Raw genomic sequence first — 20,200 nt, forward strand, 5'->3', positions numbered from 1 at the left:
TGTGAAACAAAATCAGAGTGTCTTACTGATGTGGGTTTATTGTGTGTTGCAGATTGCTGGCAGCAGCTCCTGGCACGCTCGCTACACGGTGCTCACATACCTCCAGATCATGGTTTTCTACAACCTGTTCACCTTCATGAGTGACCAGAAAGCTGTGAATGATGTGCGGGCGCTGGTGATTCGTCTGCTTGAGGATGAGCAGCTGGAGGTAAAAGATTCACAGCTGTTTAACATTAAAATAATGAAAAATGTAAAGGTGAAACATGTAGTCAGTCAGGCATAACCCCCACTCGAAGAAGGTTTGAAGATGAACAAACATACGGCATTCTGATTATATAATAATCGTCAAGCTATCGGCCAATCCATGCTTGTTTATGCAAGCGGGCAGTCTCACTGTCTTTCAGCTTCACTGTAGTGATTCAGCACTCTCTTCCCGGCTCTCTGCTTTCAGCCCCAGTCCTCTTGCTGTTGCTATGGAAACCACCGGCTGCAGTAATCTGTTGCTATGGAGATAACGTTCAGATTGAAGGAGGATGAGAGGGAGAGGGATGGAGTAGAGACAAAGGAGGAGTGGGGGATGGATGGAAGAAGCCATTTTTATTTACCCTCTTAAACTAATCTAAGCCTGATTTTATACGTCTTCTTTAAATTACACTTTAATTGCTCTTATTTCTACAGGATCGCCTATGTTAGACAAATACATATGTTGACAGATTTTGATGAGCTGACACAGGTTTTTTAGTAATATCATAAAGAGAGGGGTCACTGCGTGTAAAAAAAAAAAAAAATGTGTTTAGGAACCAGTGTTGCACAAAGCTCCAAGCTTAGCTCATCAGGAATCTACCTCAATTTAAACAGAGAGAAATGTGATAGTTGATTCAAAGCTGGAAAAAAAATGTACCTAAGAGGAAAGCCGTAACCTTAAAAGCCTTTCCTCTGGAGAATGCTGCTCAAAGATCAGCAAAAAAACATTTAAAAGTTTCCCTTTCCCTTTGAAAAGAGACATGAGATGTGCAACAGACCATTTTAACAACAGTATGAAGACGCATCTCCACACACATATCTTCCCCCAGTCCCCAGCTGGCTGCTATTTCCATCCAGCTGGCCAGTGTACACACTAGTGGAACACCCTGTCTAATGACATTGTTGCTATGGTGCATCTTATATAGTGCAGCGTAGAGGTTGTCAGAATGGCGCTGGGGCTTGTGTGGGTATGGGCAGCTGAAAGACCAAACAGGAATGCTACATTAGTAGGACTATGCTGTGATGGCCAAAATATATCAATCAATTTCTGACATGTAATCAAATACAGGACAGTTACAGTGAAATGTAATCTTGTTTATGCTTTGGCATTGATCATAATGTGATGAAGGTACATAATGTTTTTTTGGGGGGTGGGGGGGTGGGGGGGCTGAGTTTTACAGCTAGAATGAGGATCCTGGTATCATGTTGAACTGGAAGACCTAAAAGTCTTGTCACGCTAGCTCCTCAGGGAGGGGGCTAAATAATACACCAAAATTCGCCTAAATTTTGGCAATGGAAAAATGGCATGGCCATTTCACAGGGGTCCCTTGACCTCTGAGCTCAAATTATGTGAATGAAAATGGGTTCTGTGGGTACCCATGAGTCTCCCCTTTACAGACATGCTCACTTTATACTAGTCTTATGTACATTTTTGCTGTCATCTGATTCCTAATCAAGACAGTCTGGTAAGAATTGCTTTACCCTGTCAATATGGACACCATAACTGTTCTTCAAAGCAAAAATAATGGAATTGGAAACATGCGATTAAAACAATTTGATAAAACGCAATAAACTAGAAATTCTGCAATTAAACTCATTTTTAAAAATGAATCGTTTGACAGCCCTAGTTTAAATGAAAAGGACCCATAATGTGTATTATTGGGAATGGGTGAGGGGTCATTGTGGCCTGAGGGTAGAAACTCCTCCTGAGCCTCTCAGTGCTGGCCCAGTATATCTGGTCCTCAACAGAAAAGACCACTATCCAGGTGGTTGGGATCTTTAATGATTCTCCTGTCCTTATTACTGCGGCACCTGTTGCAAACATCGTTTAAACAAGATAGAGCAGCGCCTAGAGCTTTTGCTTTCTAGAAATGATTTAAACGTAGTTTTTACCGCAGTTGCTTCTGTGGTTTTACAAATCCACCAAACATTCAGTGAATCCATTGACGTCATCGGTGACAGTGATGGTGGTGTCCAGGAACGTACTCCAGACTGGATGAACTTAGAGACCACTTGTGATTGAATGATTCACACACGGAGGACCCAAGCTCCACTGTCTTTGGATGACTCAGCCATGACCTGGTTCTCTTTCCAGCACTTTAAATTCTACAGTTTATGGAATTAACATGACAAAAAGTGGTCTATGAAGTATCCAATTTACAGACTATGTGAGTAATGTCTACTTGAGCTTGTCAATCACTTCCTTGTTCCTGTTAGGACATTTTTTATGTTAATTACTGCCCAGCAAGTTCCAGAATAATCTGCTATTTAATATATGTACTCAGTCACACCATTACACTTTGTGTTGTAATTAATAGTGACTAAATGCACTTTGAAATTCAACTTTCCCTTCTCCTCTTTCTACCTTTTGTTTCCTAGGTGAGAGAGATGGCTGCCACTACACTCAGCGGCTTCCTTCAGTGCAATTTCCTGTCCATGGACGGCCCCATGCAGGCACATTTTGAGGCTCTCTGCAAGACTTGCTTGCCTAAAAAGAGGAAGAGGGACCTGGGCTCCATAGTGGACACTATACCCTCCGCTGGTAAGAAACTTGTCTAAAAAATGTGATGACACACTCAGTGTGATGTTGTCTTTCATTTAAATGGGATCCTGTTGTATTATTGTAGACCTGGTGCGGCGCCATGCAGGTGTTCTCGGGTTGAGCGCTTGTATTCTCTCCAGCCCATATGATGTGCCCACCTGGATGCCCCAACTGTTGATGGACCTGAGTGCTCACCTCAATGACACACAACCCATTGAGGTATGTGGTCTTTATTACCTGATACTGTTGCAGCGGGATTATTTTCCAACCAAATCTCCCCAATTGCCCTAGTTTTTATTGTTTATTTGCTGATGTGTGTGTGTGTGTGTGTGTGTGTGTGTGCATTCACTGAATAAGAAATGAAAAAAATATCAATCATTTGTGTTTGTGTCCATCCAGATGACTGTGAAGAAAACTCTGTCAAACTTCCGGCGGACTCACCATGACAACTGGCAACAACATAAGCAGCAGTTCACGGACGACCAGCTGCTGGTCCTCACTGATTTGCTGGTCTCCCCCTGTTACTATGCCTAAAACCTGGTAAAGGATTTTAACTTCACACTGTTCTTAAAACATAAATATTACTGAATGTGCTCCCAGCCACATCCAAAAGCCATTTAACTTGATTATTATTCATTACTGAATGCAGTCAAACAAAGGCCCTTTTTACACCGTTTGTTCAAGGTAAAATATTGCGTCTTAATGCCGCATTGACGTTCTGTAAGCTGCCATGTGAGGTAGTAACACAGAGAAATGGCGATTGTACAAAAAGGACAGCTGGCAGGAAGGACCGGGGCAGTACTGGTGTGAGTTTTTATGTGTGCAAGCCACTGTGGGAGATTTAAAAAGTAGCCAGATATATTTAGCGGCTAAATCAAGGAAAAACAGTGGAGCTAATGTTTGCAAATTGGAAAAAAAATAAAAAAGAAAGAAATTTGGGAGCTCCTTCCCTTCTGAGCATAGGACAAGTTCAGCCTCCATATAACGAAGGCGGTATGCCTTCGTTATTATTTAGAAAGCACCGCTGACTCGTTTGTTTTATGTCACACTAGAGACTCACGCTCTTGTGTTACATGTCAAACTCGTCATGCCTCTTATGATTCCGCAATGCTGGCATGCTGTCTAAAAATCATACATTGGAGTAGAATGATGCTGCCATTTGTTTGGTTCTGTGTAAAAATGAAGCTCAAAGAATGGACCTAAGTGTGATCTCTGTGTAGAAAGCGCTAAAGGGAGAACAACCCTTGAGCCACCTTTTAACATTAATGTCTGTTTTTTATTTACTTTTATCAGTATGGGACAAACCCAGACTCTACAGACACCAGCCTGCATTGGGGAGGAGGCTCTGGTTCACAGCATCACCTTGAAGAAGAGTGGCACACAAAGCAACTTGAGTTGTGGCACAAAGGATTGAAAAGTTGTGTATTCATGTATTTAGCTCATTTACATTTCTACTATACTTAATATTTAAGGATCAATCATAGCAGGGATGAATGACCTGCAGTTTGTAACATTATTGTACAGTTTTATTTCTTCTTTTTTGGTTTGTTTGTGTGCATGTGCACGGGTGTATGTGTGTGTGTGCGTGTTTATGGGATGCTTGAAGACATCAGCCAGTGTCCCACACATTTCTCAGGATTCTATCCCAAGTATCAACTCTGAGCCAACACCATGTCCAGCGTAGGATATACTCTTTACTGTCTCCCGATAGTGAAGTGTTTGCTACAAGCCACAAAGAACTGACTCTTGAACAATGGTTTCTTTAATTTAGACTTAAACCTGCAACACACAATGTTTGTGTGGCTGTTTGATCTATTATGATTATATGCATCATGCATGTGTATATCATGGTATAACAAATATGCACAAACATATTTATTTATTTATTTGAACTTTTTGAAGTGCTGCAATTTTTTTTTTCATAGAAAGTATTTGAGTATAAATAGATGAGCTTATAGCAAAGGAGCCTGTTGGTTCATCTGCACTTGCAAAGAAAGGGAGAGGGCAAGCTCCCCACTGCTGTGCTGTGTGATGCGTTTGCTGTGAGGACCTGAGAACAGTTTGATTACCATTTCATTGTCTCACTGTAAGAAAATAACCAAACCGCCTGTCCATAATTGTGACCTCTTCCCTCTTATCCCCTGGTATCATTTACCTTTTTTTTTTCTAAAAACCCATTGAGATGAAGTGAATTGACTTTTGTTTGCTTTCCCCTGATGACTTGAAATCAGCCCAAGCATTGAAGCATTTAGTACCTCACTTGTGTATAGTGTAGTGCCAAAACTGCAGTGATTTTTTTTAGATGTACTGTTTGCTTATTGAAAGAGATGTCAATAAACTGTTTGTAACAAAAAAATGGTATGTGATGCTTTTATGTTAATGAAAGTAGTGGTAAGGGTAAGGGACTCTTGTTATTTATGGGGCATAGCACTGGGGAGAGAGTTATGTTTTTTGACTTGGCTTATGAGAGGAACAAAATTATTTAAATGGTTGTATTTTATATTTATCTTAAATAACCTAAAAAAATAAACCAACAAGTGGGTAAAGGTATGTTTTAAAAATCTATAAAATCACATCATTTATCTAGGGTTCCCACAGTTGTGGAAAACCTGAAAAAGGTTCATAATCACATTTTCCAGGCCTGTAAAAGTGCTAAAATAAGTAAAAAATCATTGAAATTTTTGGAAAAGTCATGGAATTTGGTAGTGTGTAAGAGCTGCCAACAAATTATAGCTCTGATATGTGTTGCTGTGTGACTTTCTGTTCACCAGTATGATGTTTCTTCATTTTCTCCAGCTATCTTGTATTAGTTTGGATCTGATTTTGATTGAAAAATGCTGGGCAAATGGGTCAAGAAAAGTTATATTATGGGTCCTTGAAATGTCATGGAAAAGTTCTGAAATTTTGTCCATTAAATTGTGATGAAACCCTTTTTATCATAGCCAGAAACTGTGAAATATGCTTATGGTGAAGGGAAAATCATGCTTTTTCCTGCAGTCACTCAGGCTGGCTCAAGAAAAAGGCTCAAGAAAAAAATATTTGAAGCTTTTGGGAGGGCCATGGTATATTTTTAAAAAAAGCCAATCTCCCTATTCTCGTATACGTTAAGTACAGTCCCTTACAGACCACATGCTGAGAGAATATCTATCTTTCCAAGGAAGGCATCCAAAAGCAGAGGGAAAATAACTAAAATTATTCATAAATATGTTTCATTTTGCGAAATTATATATAGGCCTATATTCAAAAATCGGTGTGAACTTATCACCCAATCCATATTAAATACCATACGACCACCTTTTTTTTTGGTAAAAGCTCCATTATCTTGCCATGTTGAAAAAAATCCGTTTGCTGCGGTGGTGTGTGAGAAGATGGTGTAACGGTCTAATTCAGATCTTTTAAATTTGTTATGAAACTTGACAAAAACGGTGTCTCTCACCGATAAATGATTATAAAAAAGGAGAGGTAAGGTGAGTCTTTATGGATGGGGCACTTGAATGCAGTGGTTATGCTCATGCCCAGATACGTAGGCAGTGACTTCATACTCATTTTTCAGCGCACGTCCAGCGGCCGTCGCTCCTGTGTAAGAATGGATACATCGCCAAGAAAATATGCGATTATCTATTTTCGATGTTAACAAATAACGCAGACATGTACGAATTTTATGTCAGTGCTTGTTAATGGATTGCTCTGCTTCGGATGATCTGCTGTTGTAATGCGATTTTTTCCCCTTCAAAGCCGCGGTGCGATCGCTTACTATCATATTGCTTTAAAATCAAGATGGGCTGGAGCGAATGATGATGATGATGGACGCACGATCGCTTACAGATGGTAGGTAATATGTTCACATTTTCTCATTTTGTAGATTATTCAAACCATTTAACAGCTTGACATGTAGATTCGTTTGGAAAACAGTGATGTAGGCTTCATATATTGCCTCTGAATTTCAGCAGTCGCTGTGTGTGTGCGTTGTGGGAGAGGGGGGAGTGAGGTATAATTGGCCAAATGCAGTGGTGCATAGCTACAGCCTACTGTAGCTTACATGTAGTGCATCACAGCTTATTAATAAAAATGTACCCATTTACATTCTATAACTTTGCAGTGTTTCCTTTATAAACCTATTTTATGTGATTTACTGTACAACATAACAGCTAATATATGACTCTGTATCCTTTGTAGCACTCTACCAAGGTGGCAGCAATGGCGCAAGCAGCAGATACTGTGATCATCGTGTACTCCGTCCATATAAGAGGAAATTTGCTGACATTGATGACTGTGGTATAAATTGTTAATAATACAATGAACATCACTGTTACACCATCAGACCTGGTGGACGTGCCAAGACAGCAGAACTTCAATGGCACCCTGGGCATGACCCCATCAGGCTGGGCTGTGATCCATACCGCTACCCTGACCTTTTGCTCCCTCCTCCTCATCTTCATCTTCTGCTTGGGCTCCTACGGCAACCTCGTGGTGTTCCTGTCCTTTTTCGACCCGGTGTTTCGCAAGTTCCGCACCAACTTTGACTTCATGATCCTCAACTTGTCCTTCTGCGACTTGTTCATCTGCTGTGTGACTGCTCCCATGTTTGCATTGGTGCTCTTTTTGGATGCTGGTGGAGGGGATGGTGTGTCGAAGAGTTTCTGCTTCGCCTTCCACTTGACCAGCTCGGGCTTCATCATCATGTCCCTGGAGACGGTGGCTGTCATCGCTTTGCACAGGCTGCGCATGGTTCTGGGGCAGCAGCCGAACCGTACCGCCTCCTTCCCCTGCACGCTGGCCCTCACTGCCCTGCTGTGGACGTCCAGCTTCACCATGGCAGCTCTGCTAACCATGCGAGCGTACCCACGTAGAGATGGACCCTGCTTGCCTCACTTTGGCCTGGGAGGTGGACAGGCTAGGGTTGTGTTGTACGTCTACCTTGCTGACTTTGCGTTTTGTGTAGCTGTGGTGTCAGTGTCCTATCTGATGATTGCTCAGACTTTGAGGAAGAATGCACAAGTGAGGAAGTGTCCCGTCATCACTGTAGATGCAACATGCCCTCCACCCCCACCACCTCTCATTGCAGCTGGCTTTGAGAGCATGCAGTGTGCTGTTCAAGGCCCCTCTCTGTACCGTAACCAGACTTATAACAAGCTGCAGAACGTTCAGACACACTCTTACGTCAACAAAACCAACCAGCCTCTGGTTCCAGGCGCCGCCCAAGGAGCCACCTGCTGTCAGATGGTGTCGACAGTCAACTTGGCCACAGCTAAAGACTCTAAGGCTGTTGTCACCTGTGTTGTTATAGTGTTCTCTGTGCTTCTTTGCTGCTTGCCGATGGGAGTTTCACTGGCACAGGATGTTTTGTCGCCAGAAAGTAGCTTTGCACATTACCAGTTTGAACTTTGCGGCTTTGTGCTGATTTTTCTCAAGTCGGGCATCAATCCTTTTGTGTACTCACGTAACAGCGCAGGCCTTCGCCGTCGCGTGCTGTGCTGCATGCAGTGGGCGGCGCTGGGCTTTCTCTGTTGCAAGCAAAAGACTCGTCTGCATGCGATGGGGAAGGGAAGCCTGGAAGTCAATCGCAATAAATCCTCCCATCATGAAACCAACTCAGCCTATGTACTGTCACCCAAGCCGCAGAGGAGGCTGGTAGACCAGGCTTGCGGACCGAGTCACTCCAGAGATTGTGCTGGCAGTCCAAGAGCCACAGGTGCTCGCAAACCTCGCCCCCCGAGCACCTCGACACCTATCAACACCCGTATCGAGCCCTATTACAGTATATACAACAGCAGTCCCTCTGCAGGGCCCAGCTCCCCTACCAGCCTGCAGCCCGTCAGCTCTCAGACATTTGCCTTTGCCAAATCTTATGTAGCCATGCACTACCACACTCACCAAGACGCACTGCAAGACTTTGAAAGCACCTCAGTGCACCAGATTCCCATTCCCTCAGTCTAACCACAGAGCTGCTGGACAAAAAGGTTTGGACAATCTTGCCATGGCTTTAAATCAAATATGAATCAAAAGAGGAAGATGAAAAGCCCATTTTATGTATTTGGAATCTGTATTAACCTTTTGTTCTCTTCTACAGTGGAAATACATGTTCATTTTCTTGAGTGGACAAATTAAAGAATCAGTATTATGAGCCTCGTCATGAAACTAAGAACAAGCAATAGATTTGTTATGAAAGTGTCTGTTCTTTTACAGATATTGCATTTTCACATAAATCTGCCCCTGTGTTGTGCACGCATGTGCCATTATAACCTAAGGCTCGGTAGATTTTCATTGCGGCCAAAGACTGCAGTTGCTCAATCACTGCTGTTTCATATCTGGCTGAAGTTGCTGAGCACTGATATAAGCTGCTGTAGTGTTGGGCTACTCTGAAGTCTGCACAGGCCTGCACATGGCTGTCGATGGCATGTGGTTGCACTTTGATGAACTTATGCTTCTTGAGAGAAATGTATTTGTGAACCTCATACATTTATCAACAATAAATGTTTGGCAAGTGCAGTGGACCTGTGCTTTCACTTCTTATTAACCAGAGCTAAAACAATGAATCAATCGACAGAAACATATATTATAACTGATTAATCGCTACTTTCATTTTTCGAGCAAAAACGCCAAACTTTTACTGGTTACACCCTTTAAATGTGAGCACTTGGTTGTTTTCTTTGTCATATATGATAGTAAACTAGTAAATATGTTTTGGTTTTACTGTCAGTCAGACTAAAAACATTGGAAGATGTCACCTTAGGCTCTTGTAAAATATACTGGGCATTTCCACTATTTTCTGGCATTTCTTAGACATTCATGCAAAATGTAATGTGTGTTTTAACTATTTTCTCATATTTTTTAGACCAAAACATCAAGAAAACTATGGCAGATTAACACATAATGAAAATGATCCTTTGTTGCAGCCTTTGTTTGATTATTGGTGGCTGTGTCAGTTGCTAATGAAAATTAGAATGATGGTTGCTTGACAGTATTTCAGGCCTCATGTAAGCTGCGGTTAAACAAATGTCATTGCAGTGATGTTAAAGGATAACACCACCTAAATTAAGAATTTCAATGGCCAAGGAAAGTTCAATCAATATTCGTGAACATGATCTATTCTCTCTCAAAGCCAGAAACTGTCACAACCAGCCTGAGGTGACTCCTGTGTGTCTGCGTGAGTTTGATTTTTTTTTTTTTTCCTTCTCACTTTTGTGTGTTTGGTGTGTGCCTGTTGTGTTTTGGTTTTATCTCTCCCTTGTTCTCCCCCCACTCCTTGTCTGCGCTCATCACTCTACACACCTGGTGGCACTCATCAATCTACACACCTGCCTGCAATCAAGCCTGCAACTTACAAGAGAGCCAGCTCTACAATCATTCCCTGTCAGATTGCTGCAGACACTAGTCCAGCTCTGCTTGTGGTCTTTCCCTATTTTTTCCTGCTTCCCTGTTTTTTTGTTTTGTTTTGTTTTGTTTTTTTGCTGAGACCTATTTTTGTGATCTCTGCCAGCTATTGTGTCCACACCTCCAGCCACTAAAGAAAATCACAAAAAAACTAATCGGCCCTCACCTCAACCAGTCATGCTGTCCATCAATCTCCTGCACAGATCACTATTGTAATAAAGAACTTTTTTTTTAAACATCCATTTTTGTCTGCTTTTGGGTCCTTAGTCCCAAGTGTGACATAAAACCAGAGAGGTGAGTCTCAACTTGTGATGTCATGATGCTTGAAGTCTGGAGCTGCTTCATAAGCAATTCATACCAGACTGATTTTATGGGCCTGAAGAGTCCCTGTTTTCTTTTTTATGTCTAAATGAACTTTATTCTATTGTAGTGTTCTCAGTTCTGAAACAGAAAATATATATTCATTTACTGTTTGAATTAACATTTTAAATCTCATAACTACCACTATATTATTTTCTTTTGATACATGAATTTAATTGTCTGAGCTACAAATCAGAGCATTTTAGATTATGCACACATCCAGGAGCGCCTGCATAGCATTCTTTACATTATACCCTGAAGTTATAGATGAAGCTTGCCAGTCTACTATTTATTTTAAAACTAATTATGGATGAGATCAGGATTACAAATAACTGCAGTGGTTACTGCTCTGCATCTTGGTGTACATCTGACTGCAAATTGTGATGAATCTTTCACAGATCAGTTTTATTCTTGTTAAATGAAAAAAGAAAGGTTTTCATCAGTGGATAGATTATACTGCATTTGGAGCATCAGCACACTCTGGTGGCTGTTAGTGTAACCTACTATAATATGTCTGTCTGTGGAAGATTTGTCTTCTCAATGTTCTTTGTAGGAGGGAAATAACATTATTTTACATATGCATCTCATGGTTTGGTCAGATGCCTCTTTTTAAACAAAACTCAGGTCATCTGATGAAAAGCAAGAAAAATACTACATTAAAATTCTGTTTTTTGTAAGGGCATCCAAATTTAGAAAACATGACTAACAAGTTTTTGAGGCTTATCCCAGTTATGATCTTAATATGTTGTTAACATGAGCACAGAAAAAATAAGGATATTCATATTCCCAGTGTACTTCGAAGTTTCTTTTAGAGTACTTCAGCTATCATATTCGGGTTTCTCATCAATGGAATATGGTGTTTACATGCTCAAATACATTAACAGGATACTCCAAAAAGTTGATCATAAACATGTAATTCATGTCCATGGAAATGTATTGCCAACAGCTTTGGTCCTAGTTTACTTCCTGTTAGCGACCAAGGAAACGATATTTAGACACATTTAGAATGCTTAAGTTGTCCTGTTGAAATTTGTTATAGTGTAGTAGCTTACAAGGAACATATACAGGTATGTATAGTTTCCTTCTCTTGAATGATAAAGCAACACCACCAATGAGGTTTCATGTTTCAGTTTTATTCTTTGCTGCAAATGCATTGACTTGTATCCCCTGCGATACAGCAGTGATCAGGCTCCCAGTGTGCATCTTCATAGAAACCACAGAATACCTCTTACAGGAACCCACAGACATCCTGCACATCCAACAAACTTATAGGAAATTTCAGTCAACCACTCACTTTTTGTTGCTATTCCACAGCACTCTCTACTGCATAAGTTACACTCATCCTGTAAATTGACACAATATGCACACACACAGCTGCAAAAACATTTTCACACTTGCTTGTTGCATATCTACAAGTACAAAGTGCCAGAGTCAAGCAACTAATCATTTTCACCACACACACACACACACACATGCACGCACACAAATAAACCTTAAAGACAATAAAACCACCATGAATGATGTGATTCCCCTGATGATTACGAATCCCCTGATTCATCACTCCTTTGTTTGCAATTAATCAACACAAGGTGAAGCATAGATATGGAGAACAGGCGACAAATCCTCTGCCTTGTGGAGTGGTGCGTCTGCACTAATTCGCTGTTTTCAAAAAGTCTGAGCTAGTCTGCTGGATCAGGCTGTGATGTAGCATAGCTCCTTGCACAGGTCAGGGCTGAGCTGAGGCTGCGCTCCTGTGCTACATAAAGTCAAGCCTCAGGATCAAGTTTAACCTCCATTTTGGCTTTTAGCGCAGTGTCATGGGCGTCTCTCTTCCTTCACCAAACAGACTTCTGTTTCATGATAAATGTTCTCTCTCTTTAAGTGCACCTTCCTCTGTCCGTCCTCTTTTTGTCCTTCATGCGCAGTTGCTGTCATGCAATCTTTGTCAGTTTAACTGGAGATTGACAGAAGTCCGTGTTCATCAGCAGTGTCGAGAATCCTGCATATAACCGGAGACTCAACCTAGGAAAAAAAAAACAACAAGAAAAACTGATCACCTTGAATGTGGAGCCAATCATTCTAAGCTGACGTCCTGTCTGCATACAGCAGAGCTGCAATGGTTAATTATTATTATTACTATTATTCGCCAACTAATTAGATGATTGATTAACCATTTTGAGTGTATTTTTAAGAAAAAAAAAGTAAAAATTCTCTGATTCAAGCTTCTTAATGTGACTGTTTTCTGGTTCTTTACTCCTGTATGACACTAAACTGAATATCTTTGGGTTGTGGACAAAACAAGACATTCAAGCATATTATCTCAGGCTTTGGGAAGCACTGATCAACATTTTTCAACAAGTCAACAAGTAACAAGTAAAGAAATACTACAGAAACTAGACTAAATTTCCATTAAAATAGCATTATTAAGAAACTGTGTGCTTCTCTTGTTTAGGTCTGGTTTGAACCTGATACAGCATGCGCTTCTTTTTCAGTGACTGTGACTCAGTGGTTACTAGAAAACTTACCCCAAGGATGTACTGACAAGTCTGAGGCTCCAGCATATAGACAGTGACAGCATGGGGAGACTCAGACTCCTTACATCTGACAGGAAGAAAAGAAATGAGACGGGTGAATCAACTCGGAAACGTCGGGGGTATTGTTTTACTCATGTGTGGACTCGGGGCAGTGACACTGAGCTGGTGCTATAGTCGCTCCTCCGCCAATGACTGTTCACTCACTTGAGCTTGACAATGACCTGTCTGGGCTTCCCTGTCAGATCACACACGTCCCCATGGCCGTAAAAGTGGGAAACCAACCTGTCATGGATCGGACAGAATGAACAGAAAGAAAAATCAACAACAATATAAGTTTATATTGCATCCAGATGAGGCTTGAAAAATATGAATGGCTCACTTGACTTTCTGCACTCCGTCATCTTTGAGCTGGTAGGATCGGGCGACGTTTTTCTTGGCCCACTCTGTGTGCTCCAAGGCGTTCCAGTTCCCGACAACCACAATGTTCTTTCCTTGTTCTTTATCCTGCAGCACCAAGGAACATCTTCATTACTGTACAACTGCAATCTCATGCACCTACCAATCTTATATGCATTGTTAAATAAATTCTGCAATATTTTCTGTAAACTAACTTTTAAGTACTTTGAAGTACAGCTGAAACTATTACTCAATATATCGATTAGCAGAAAACCCTTACCTCATGGTACTGATGGACATGCTTTCCATAACAGAATTCATACTTCCACCACCCGACCCCCTGAAACACACATTAAGGTGATTATATGTCACTGATTGGTTTATTAAACTCTGCTCAGGTGATAGAGATGAAGCTTGCCTCACCCCGTGCAGACAGTACGAGCCACTGAGGAACTCCTTGATAAGCTGGTCATCTGTCAGGCGAGAGATGTGAGTGGTGCCGACTGTGACCTGAGTTTGCCCTCCGACAGTCATGGGTTTGTGAGTGGACGTGAAGGCCTCCTCCCTCACTGGTGACGTCTCCTCCTGTAACACGTCAATGATATAAATGAGCCAGGCGTTGTCGGTACATGCAGTGCCCATGTTTCCCCTCTGTCACATTTCTGTCTAACCTCTCTGGTCTCGGAAGCTGCGCTGAAAGGTGGTTTAAGCTGCTCCTCTTGCTCCTTATCCAACTGGGCGAGCCGCAGAGGACGCAGAGGAGAGCCCGCCAGAGCCTGGCAGAAAATGGCGTTCACTGGGGAGGACTTGAACCTGTAAGGAATATATGGCAAGAGTAGAAAAAGATGAGGAAAATGCACACATGACACACACATGCTTCTACTACTAAGATATATTCCTACCTACCTGTATTTTGGGTGTGCACACAGCAGCGGTGTCAACACCACCACCTCATATTCACAGGTCGTGACCTCAGCGACAGACAAGATCTCATGCTTGGCCTCCGGGTGACAGACATATAGCACAGACGTGGAGCGAGCCTCGTTTTGTTTCAGCACACAAGGAGTCCCGTTTCCCATTTCCAATGAGAAGTAGGGAGTCAGCTGGCCTTCAATATTCTTAGTGGGCACCTGGACACCAACAGAAGGAGTGGAGGAAACAGAAAAGAGGCGACAAATGTGGGACTTGACAGCTGGCTTTGCAAATGTGGCTGAATATCCAAGTTTCATTTTCAAGTTTCATTATACTTACTTCAGTTTCAGCTGTTGATTTGACATTTTCTGTCTCCTCAACTTTATCTGAAATGTAAAAATATATTATTTAGCTTTAGCACATAAAAAAGGCTAATTTTCAACACCAAATAACACAGAGAAATAATAACATCATAAAATTACATTAACCCTTTGGAACCTGAGCAATCTGGCTTGATTTACAAAAAAAGAAAAAAAATGCAAGAAAATTACCTAAAAATTAGTTTTAATGGGGAAGTAAAAAAGGAAGTGACTTAAAAAAAACTGCTTAAAAATTATAACAATTCTTTCAAAATAATTTTAAATACATAATTATGATTATTAGAAACACAATGCTCTGGACATTTCCCCTAGCTTTAAAAAAAAAAAGTTTTATTATAATTTTCTTAATCTACTAATTTCTTGCAATTTGTGAGACATTTTTCTCCAAGTTGCTAACTGCCTTTTACTATATGCTTTGGGGGGAAAAATCAAACCAGTTTGCTTAGGGTCGAAAGGTTTAAATACTTGTGAAATGTGTCTGAATGCAGCAAAAGAAAAGTGATGTCAATCTAAAGGGTTAATAAATTCACCTGTCTCTGCTGACTGGCTCTTCTGTGCCACATTCCCCAGGAAGTATTCTTGAACATTAATCTTCTGTGAAAACACACATGGTTACCCTCTGTGCGTACTGCACTAAGTGCTCATTTGTCATTCTTCTGAAAATGATTTTTGCTCAAAACACTGACCTGGCCAGTCTCCTTCTCTTCGTGATATTGTCTTATATGCTTTCCATGGCATACTTCATATGTCCAGTAAGACTCAATCTGTGATTTTGACAAGCCAACATCAAGTTTAGAGTAATGCATGAGTCCATTCACCAAACAGCATCATTATCTACAGTTTAGTTATGCTCTGCTAATGTAGCGTGAACTACCCCTGATCACAGTTTCAGCGTCTCTGTAGAAAGCGTTAGGGAAATCAGATGGAAATAAAAGTGAAACTTGAGAAGTCTCACCCTGTAAGAGCAGCTGCTTCGTTTGAATAGTGGCTCCAGCAGTTCACCCGGACTGGGCCCGCTGTACTCCTTTTCATCGTCCTATGTCAACAAAACACGCCAGACAAATGCATTAAGGGTAAGGGAGATAAGGAGCTGCCTCAGTGAGGACAAGAGCAATAAAAAAAGAAAAGACGAGCGCAACATAGATTAGCCACATACAGTTCAGTTCTATGGTCACCTGTCCTAAAAGACGCTAACATTTAGGGTATAAAATTGAAATCTAACCTTTTTGTCCTGCTAACAGCAGCCAATTAGACATTTATTATCTTCTTCCAATTATGAAGATTTTTCATACTGTTAAGTTAATAGTTATCAACTTACTGTTCTTGTGCCCCTTTATAATTTAACCGTCTTTAAGCTGTCTCCATGTGCCAGCGTCTACAGGAGCTGTTTTGTGTTAATATTACATTGTTTGGATGTCGGAGGGTTTGGATGCAATGCTGAGAGCTGAAATCAGTCCATGTTGCGTGGACACAGTTGAGTCATTAATCAAAATGTGTTTCTTCTTATGTTGTTTTAACTCTGCTTGAATCTATTTTTTCCTTGTTTCGATTTCTTTATTAACTCGGTGGCTGCTTTTGTTATGGCTAATTGTATTCCTCTTATAATTAGTGTATGCAGATGAATTTTAGTAGAAACACCAGTAATAGTAGTTATACCTATAACATTGGCAGTAATAAAAGCGTTAGCCACTTTTAACAGTAGTAATATTAGCAGTTAGCCTGATCCGAGACCACTCTAAATAATGAAATTAAAGGAATAATGAAGTGAAACAAAGTAACTGTCTGGCTGTGGAAACAACAAAGAAGAATGCAACGTAAACCAGGAAGAAACTTTCACTATAATACATCCATGGTAACACCGTTGCATTGACCTAGTGGGATAAAGTTTATCCTGAAATGTTAATAGCTTGTCTCATACTATCTGTAATGGGTTTATGATTATTATTTGTGTAAGCAAGAAAAATGCTCATGTCTTACCTCATCTCCAGTTGCCAGAGAAGGCAGGAGACATTTATACTTCTCCTTCTCTGTAGTGGTCATGATAACAAAATCATCTTCCTTGTAAAGTACACCTGAAGTTGGCTGAAATCCACAGACAAACCGTGTTATTTAAACTGTAATGTAGTGGTATGAAAGAAAGAGCAAACTAACTGAGGCTCACTTCTAACAGTAATATCCCCTCAACCCTAAAAATCAGTGTTTCTAAAGGAGGACACATACCAGTGTGACCTCAGCGCCTGGCCAGTTGATTTTGAAAGGTATTTCGTCAGTAAAGGAGGGATACCCCCCTCTGTTTGCAGAGACGCCGCTGCAGACCTCCAGCAGCCCCCCGACGAACACCATCAGCAGCCCGGCTGTCATGTCTCCTGTCCGGCTGCTGAGCTCCTACAGCCCGCGCCTACTGCCAGATAACAACCCGCTCTAATCTCACTAACTGCGGCCTGACTGATGAGCTAAAAGCTGCTACAAAGTCCGAGGAAGTCCGCTTTTGACAGACGTTAGATATGACTGTATGAGACCACGGATGTCAATACAGCACAAAATACAGGAAGTGAACTGTTTACTTGCCACGTCGTGTTCCGCCTCTGTTTGGAGCTGAAACTACAACAGCGCCCTCCAATGGCGACACCAGGTATTACACGAGATTTTTGACACTGGAAACAAAAATTAAAAACTTAATTAGCTAGGTATAATGCTTCAAAACCTGGGCTGCGTTCAGCCGCAATAAATCTACCAAAATGTTTATTTAAACAGAAACAGTGGTGGATTGAACACCCTGTTGAGTTGCAGGGGTAGTTCAAGGGCTTTCGAGCAATCAAAGCAAGTGTGAAATGTGCACAAAACCAAGCAATTTGATTGGTCAAGAGACAACAGCAGAGTGCTTGAACATTAAATTAATGATCGCTCTAATATCAGCACAAAAGCACCAGGACTTTTAACTCTTCATGTATCATTCTGCTTTACAGTTTTTCTAAACCATTAATTAAGTAAACATTAGCGGTCAGTAGTTATTTAATTTGACTGTAGACTGCAGTTTAACAGACTGCTTTGGACGCCTGTTGTATGTCCCTCCGGAGTTGCCATATGGTAACAAAAAAAGTTGTGGGGGAAACTTCCAGTCTTTTTTCAGAGCTCTTACAAGGACAGCAGTCCCTGTTGGAGCTGTCACATTGTCTTCCGTATGTTTATTGTTTTATTAGTTATCCAGTTAGGCGGACCCAGGACGCTCGGTTACTTTGGCGGCAGCGGTGTTCTTCAACAAGCCGCTGTGAGGGCTTTTCTGTGGAGGCGGGCTGTTAGCCGTGCTGTTGTTTTTAGCTTAGCTGCCTTAGTATAGCTAGCTGGCAAACCAGTGTGGTGCTTCAAGACTACCCTATGAAGATGTGACACTGAGACGGGATGTAGGACCGACACTCGCCTGGCAGGGACTTTAAGGCTGACCCGTCCTCTCCCCTCACCTGGAGACAGGAGCCTGAGTTTCGTCAGCTGGAGGTGGTGGACACTGCAGCTCTGCTCTAGTCAAGATTCCTCCTACTGGCCTCGGTAAGTCAAGGGGGGCATACAATATACAACAGTCTTATTTCACTGGAAACACACAAATAATTGTACATGATACTCAGCAGCTGCCCTGTGGGTAACATGTAGACCTAACTAACACAAAGTAGCTAGTTAGTTTGCGGAAATATATGTTGATGTATTGCTAGGCAACAGCTGTCACTTCCAGCTGTTATGGAACCATTTGTGTTAGCAGAGGTAAAAAAAAAAAAATCATAAGATAAACAAACAAATCATAATCTGTTGTCAAAAACAAATCTTTTCTCTTAACTCACATTGCAAACTAGCACTGTGTCCACCAGTGAAAATGGCATTATCTATTATGAGTGCAGACAGTTACCAGGACTTTTTTTTTTTTTTTTTACAGTGTACTGGTCAACTCAGTCACACACCATAAAGAGCCTGTGTGTGTGTGTTACTATGCATGAAAGTTTTGCCTCGTGCGTGGACAGAGGTGTGCTGGAGACTATGGTTTGACCATTGGACAAATATTTGATGACTGGCCGAGTACATCACTGGCTGATTTTGTCATTTTATTTTGCTTTCACCTCCGATTTGTATGAAAGCGGCTGCTAATGTCAGCTGAGAGACAGAGGGGCAGCAGGGAAATAAAGCCTTTGGACCACATTTCACATTTTACTGGTTGTTAAACTAACTTTGGCTGTCTGGAAACTCACTGGAGACCTTCAGGATCACAGAGATTGACAAGGTATACCAACTAATCAGGCTGAGAGGGCAGATGATCTTAGATTGAGTATTTTTGTCATCTAATGCTGTTTTTTTTTGCCAACTAAGTCATAGCTAATGGCTGTGGTGGTGATACACAGCTTCCAGGTACTGTATAGTAAAGCATGTTTTGTTGCTGATAATGCAGTAGTCGTTTTATGTTGAATAGTCAAGTAAGTTGTATCAGATGCTTTTACTTCAAAGCGGTGTGGGAGAAGCCCACCTGCCGACGTGCCGGGCAGGTTTGGGGACTATTTCCGGGTTGAGCTGTGTACATGTGGGAACAGTAACAAGGGCTGCAGAGGATGGGAAACTGAGAAGAACACTAATCAATGAGCACTAATCACAAAAATGTTGCTCAAATCCACAGAAAAATAATTTCATCTCTCGTTGAGTATCTCAAAATTTTCTATAATAACTGCTACAGGGAATACAACAAAAAATTGTTAAATTATGGGATTTTTCCATTCATAAAGCTTAAATGAGAGAACGGGACACTTAAGTGTTCATGAGTGGTAAAATATATAATTTTAATTAAAAAAAAAGTAAATACAGTACAATACATTGTAATGTCTGTAAATTACAAGCCAGTATAAAATTATATGTGAAGTTTGAACAGCAGGTTATTCCAGATTTCATGAGCCATGAAGGAAAAAGAAATAATTTTATGGTTGAAGATAGATAACCAAACGGGCCAAGTGTCAGCAGCCCCCCCTGACCTTGACCTGCAAAATGTCACTCAAATTAAAACATACCGCCCTATAAGAGACTCAAAATGACCTGAGAGTGATGTAAAGGAACTGCAAAGACACACAAAAAATATTTAAAAGGGGCAAAACAACCTAAGACCAGACACAAAACAAAAAACAATAACAAAATAGACAAAACCACCACAAATTCTGTGTGTTTTGCTCCTATGTAGAGAAGGTGGTGTAGATTTTTACATATCTGTTCCCAGGGGCTTATTGTCTCATAACCAGTCGTGGTATGATCTGTAATGATGCTTGTGAACATAAACAGAGCTATTATCCAACTCAAAATACATACTAATACACAAGGCAACTGGATGCAGGCCTACAGATCACCAAAATGAAAGCAATTTATGGCATCTCACTGTTTTGCAAAAGGGCTACAAACATAGCACCATGTGCTAAACTGAAAAAAAGGTCAGTGATGTG

At 41.1% G+C, this 20,200-nt stretch overlaps 3 protein-coding genes and 1 long non-coding RNA gene across 6 annotated transcripts in view; 3 read left to right on the forward strand and 1 right to left on the reverse strand.

The window, feature by feature from the left end:
- Nucleotides 1-5,141, forward strand: part of psme4a (proteasome activator subunit 4a) — a 30,627-nt gene extending 25,486 nt beyond the window's left edge. For both annotated transcript variants that reach the window (XM_042501665.2, XM_088086380.1), the window contains 5 exons: nt 53-208; nt 2,623-2,785; nt 2,871-3,004; nt 3,185-3,325; nt 4,079-5,141. In XM_042501665.2, the coding sequence (XP_042357599.1) occupies nt 53-208; nt 2,623-2,785; nt 2,871-3,004; nt 3,185-3,319 (588 nt within the window). In that variant the 3' untranslated portion in view covers nt 3,320-3,325; nt 4,079-5,141. The remainder of the gene's footprint in view (nt 1-52; nt 209-2,622; nt 2,786-2,870; nt 3,005-3,184; nt 3,326-4,078) is intronic.
- Nucleotides 5,142-6,321: 1,180 nt separating this feature from the next.
- On the forward strand, nt 6,322-9,274 carry gpr75 (G protein-coupled receptor 75). Of its 2 annotated transcripts, none has more exons than XM_042502774.2 (2): nt 6,322-6,613; nt 6,962-9,274. In XM_042502774.2, exon 2 carries the CDS (start codon nt 7,082-7,084, stop codon nt 8,720-8,722), a length of 1,641 nt encoding a protein of 546 aa, XP_042358708.2. In that variant the 5' UTR covers nt 6,322-6,613; nt 6,962-7,081; the 3' UTR covers nt 8,723-9,274. The 2 variants fall into 2 exon arrangements, with proteins under 2 accessions (XP_042358708.2, XP_087942992.1); XM_088086866.1 differs by having other exon boundaries at nt 7,107-9,274.
- A 2,357-nt stretch (nt 9,275-11,631) lies between these two features.
- erlec1 (endoplasmic reticulum lectin 1) lies at nt 11,632-17,307 on the reverse strand. The gene is made up of 14 exons (XM_042502079.2): nt 16,962-17,307; nt 16,719-16,823; nt 15,697-15,777; nt 15,428-15,505; nt 15,272-15,335; nt 14,701-14,747; nt 14,356-14,579; nt 14,121-14,262; nt 13,873-14,034; nt 13,730-13,789; nt 13,433-13,557; nt 13,258-13,335; nt 13,045-13,120; nt 11,632-12,541 (listed from the first exon to the last, which is right to left on the reverse strand). Exons 1-14 carry the CDS (start codon nt 17,100-17,102, stop codon nt 12,470-12,472), a joined length of 1,455 nt encoding a protein of 484 aa, XP_042358013.2. The 5' UTR covers nt 17,103-17,307; the 3' UTR covers nt 11,632-12,469.
- Nucleotides 17,308-17,612: 305 nt separating this feature from the next.
- LOC148187702 (uncharacterized) overlaps nt 17,613-20,200 on the forward strand; it is an 82,808-nt gene continuing 80,220 nt past the window's right edge. Inside the window, exon 1 of the long non-coding RNA XR_015778550.1 lies at nt 17,613-18,284. This is a non-coding gene — a long non-coding RNA (uncharacterized LOC148187702). The remainder of the gene's footprint in view (nt 18,285-20,200) is intronic.

This window comes from Plectropomus leopardus, chromosome 13 (assembly GCF_026936395.1).
Source record: "Plectropomus leopardus strain MGB_pleo_1.0 chromosome 13, ASM2693639v1, whole genome shotgun sequence".
Lineage (NCBI taxonomy): Eukaryota > Metazoa > Chordata > Actinopteri > Perciformes > Serranidae > Plectropomus > Plectropomus leopardus.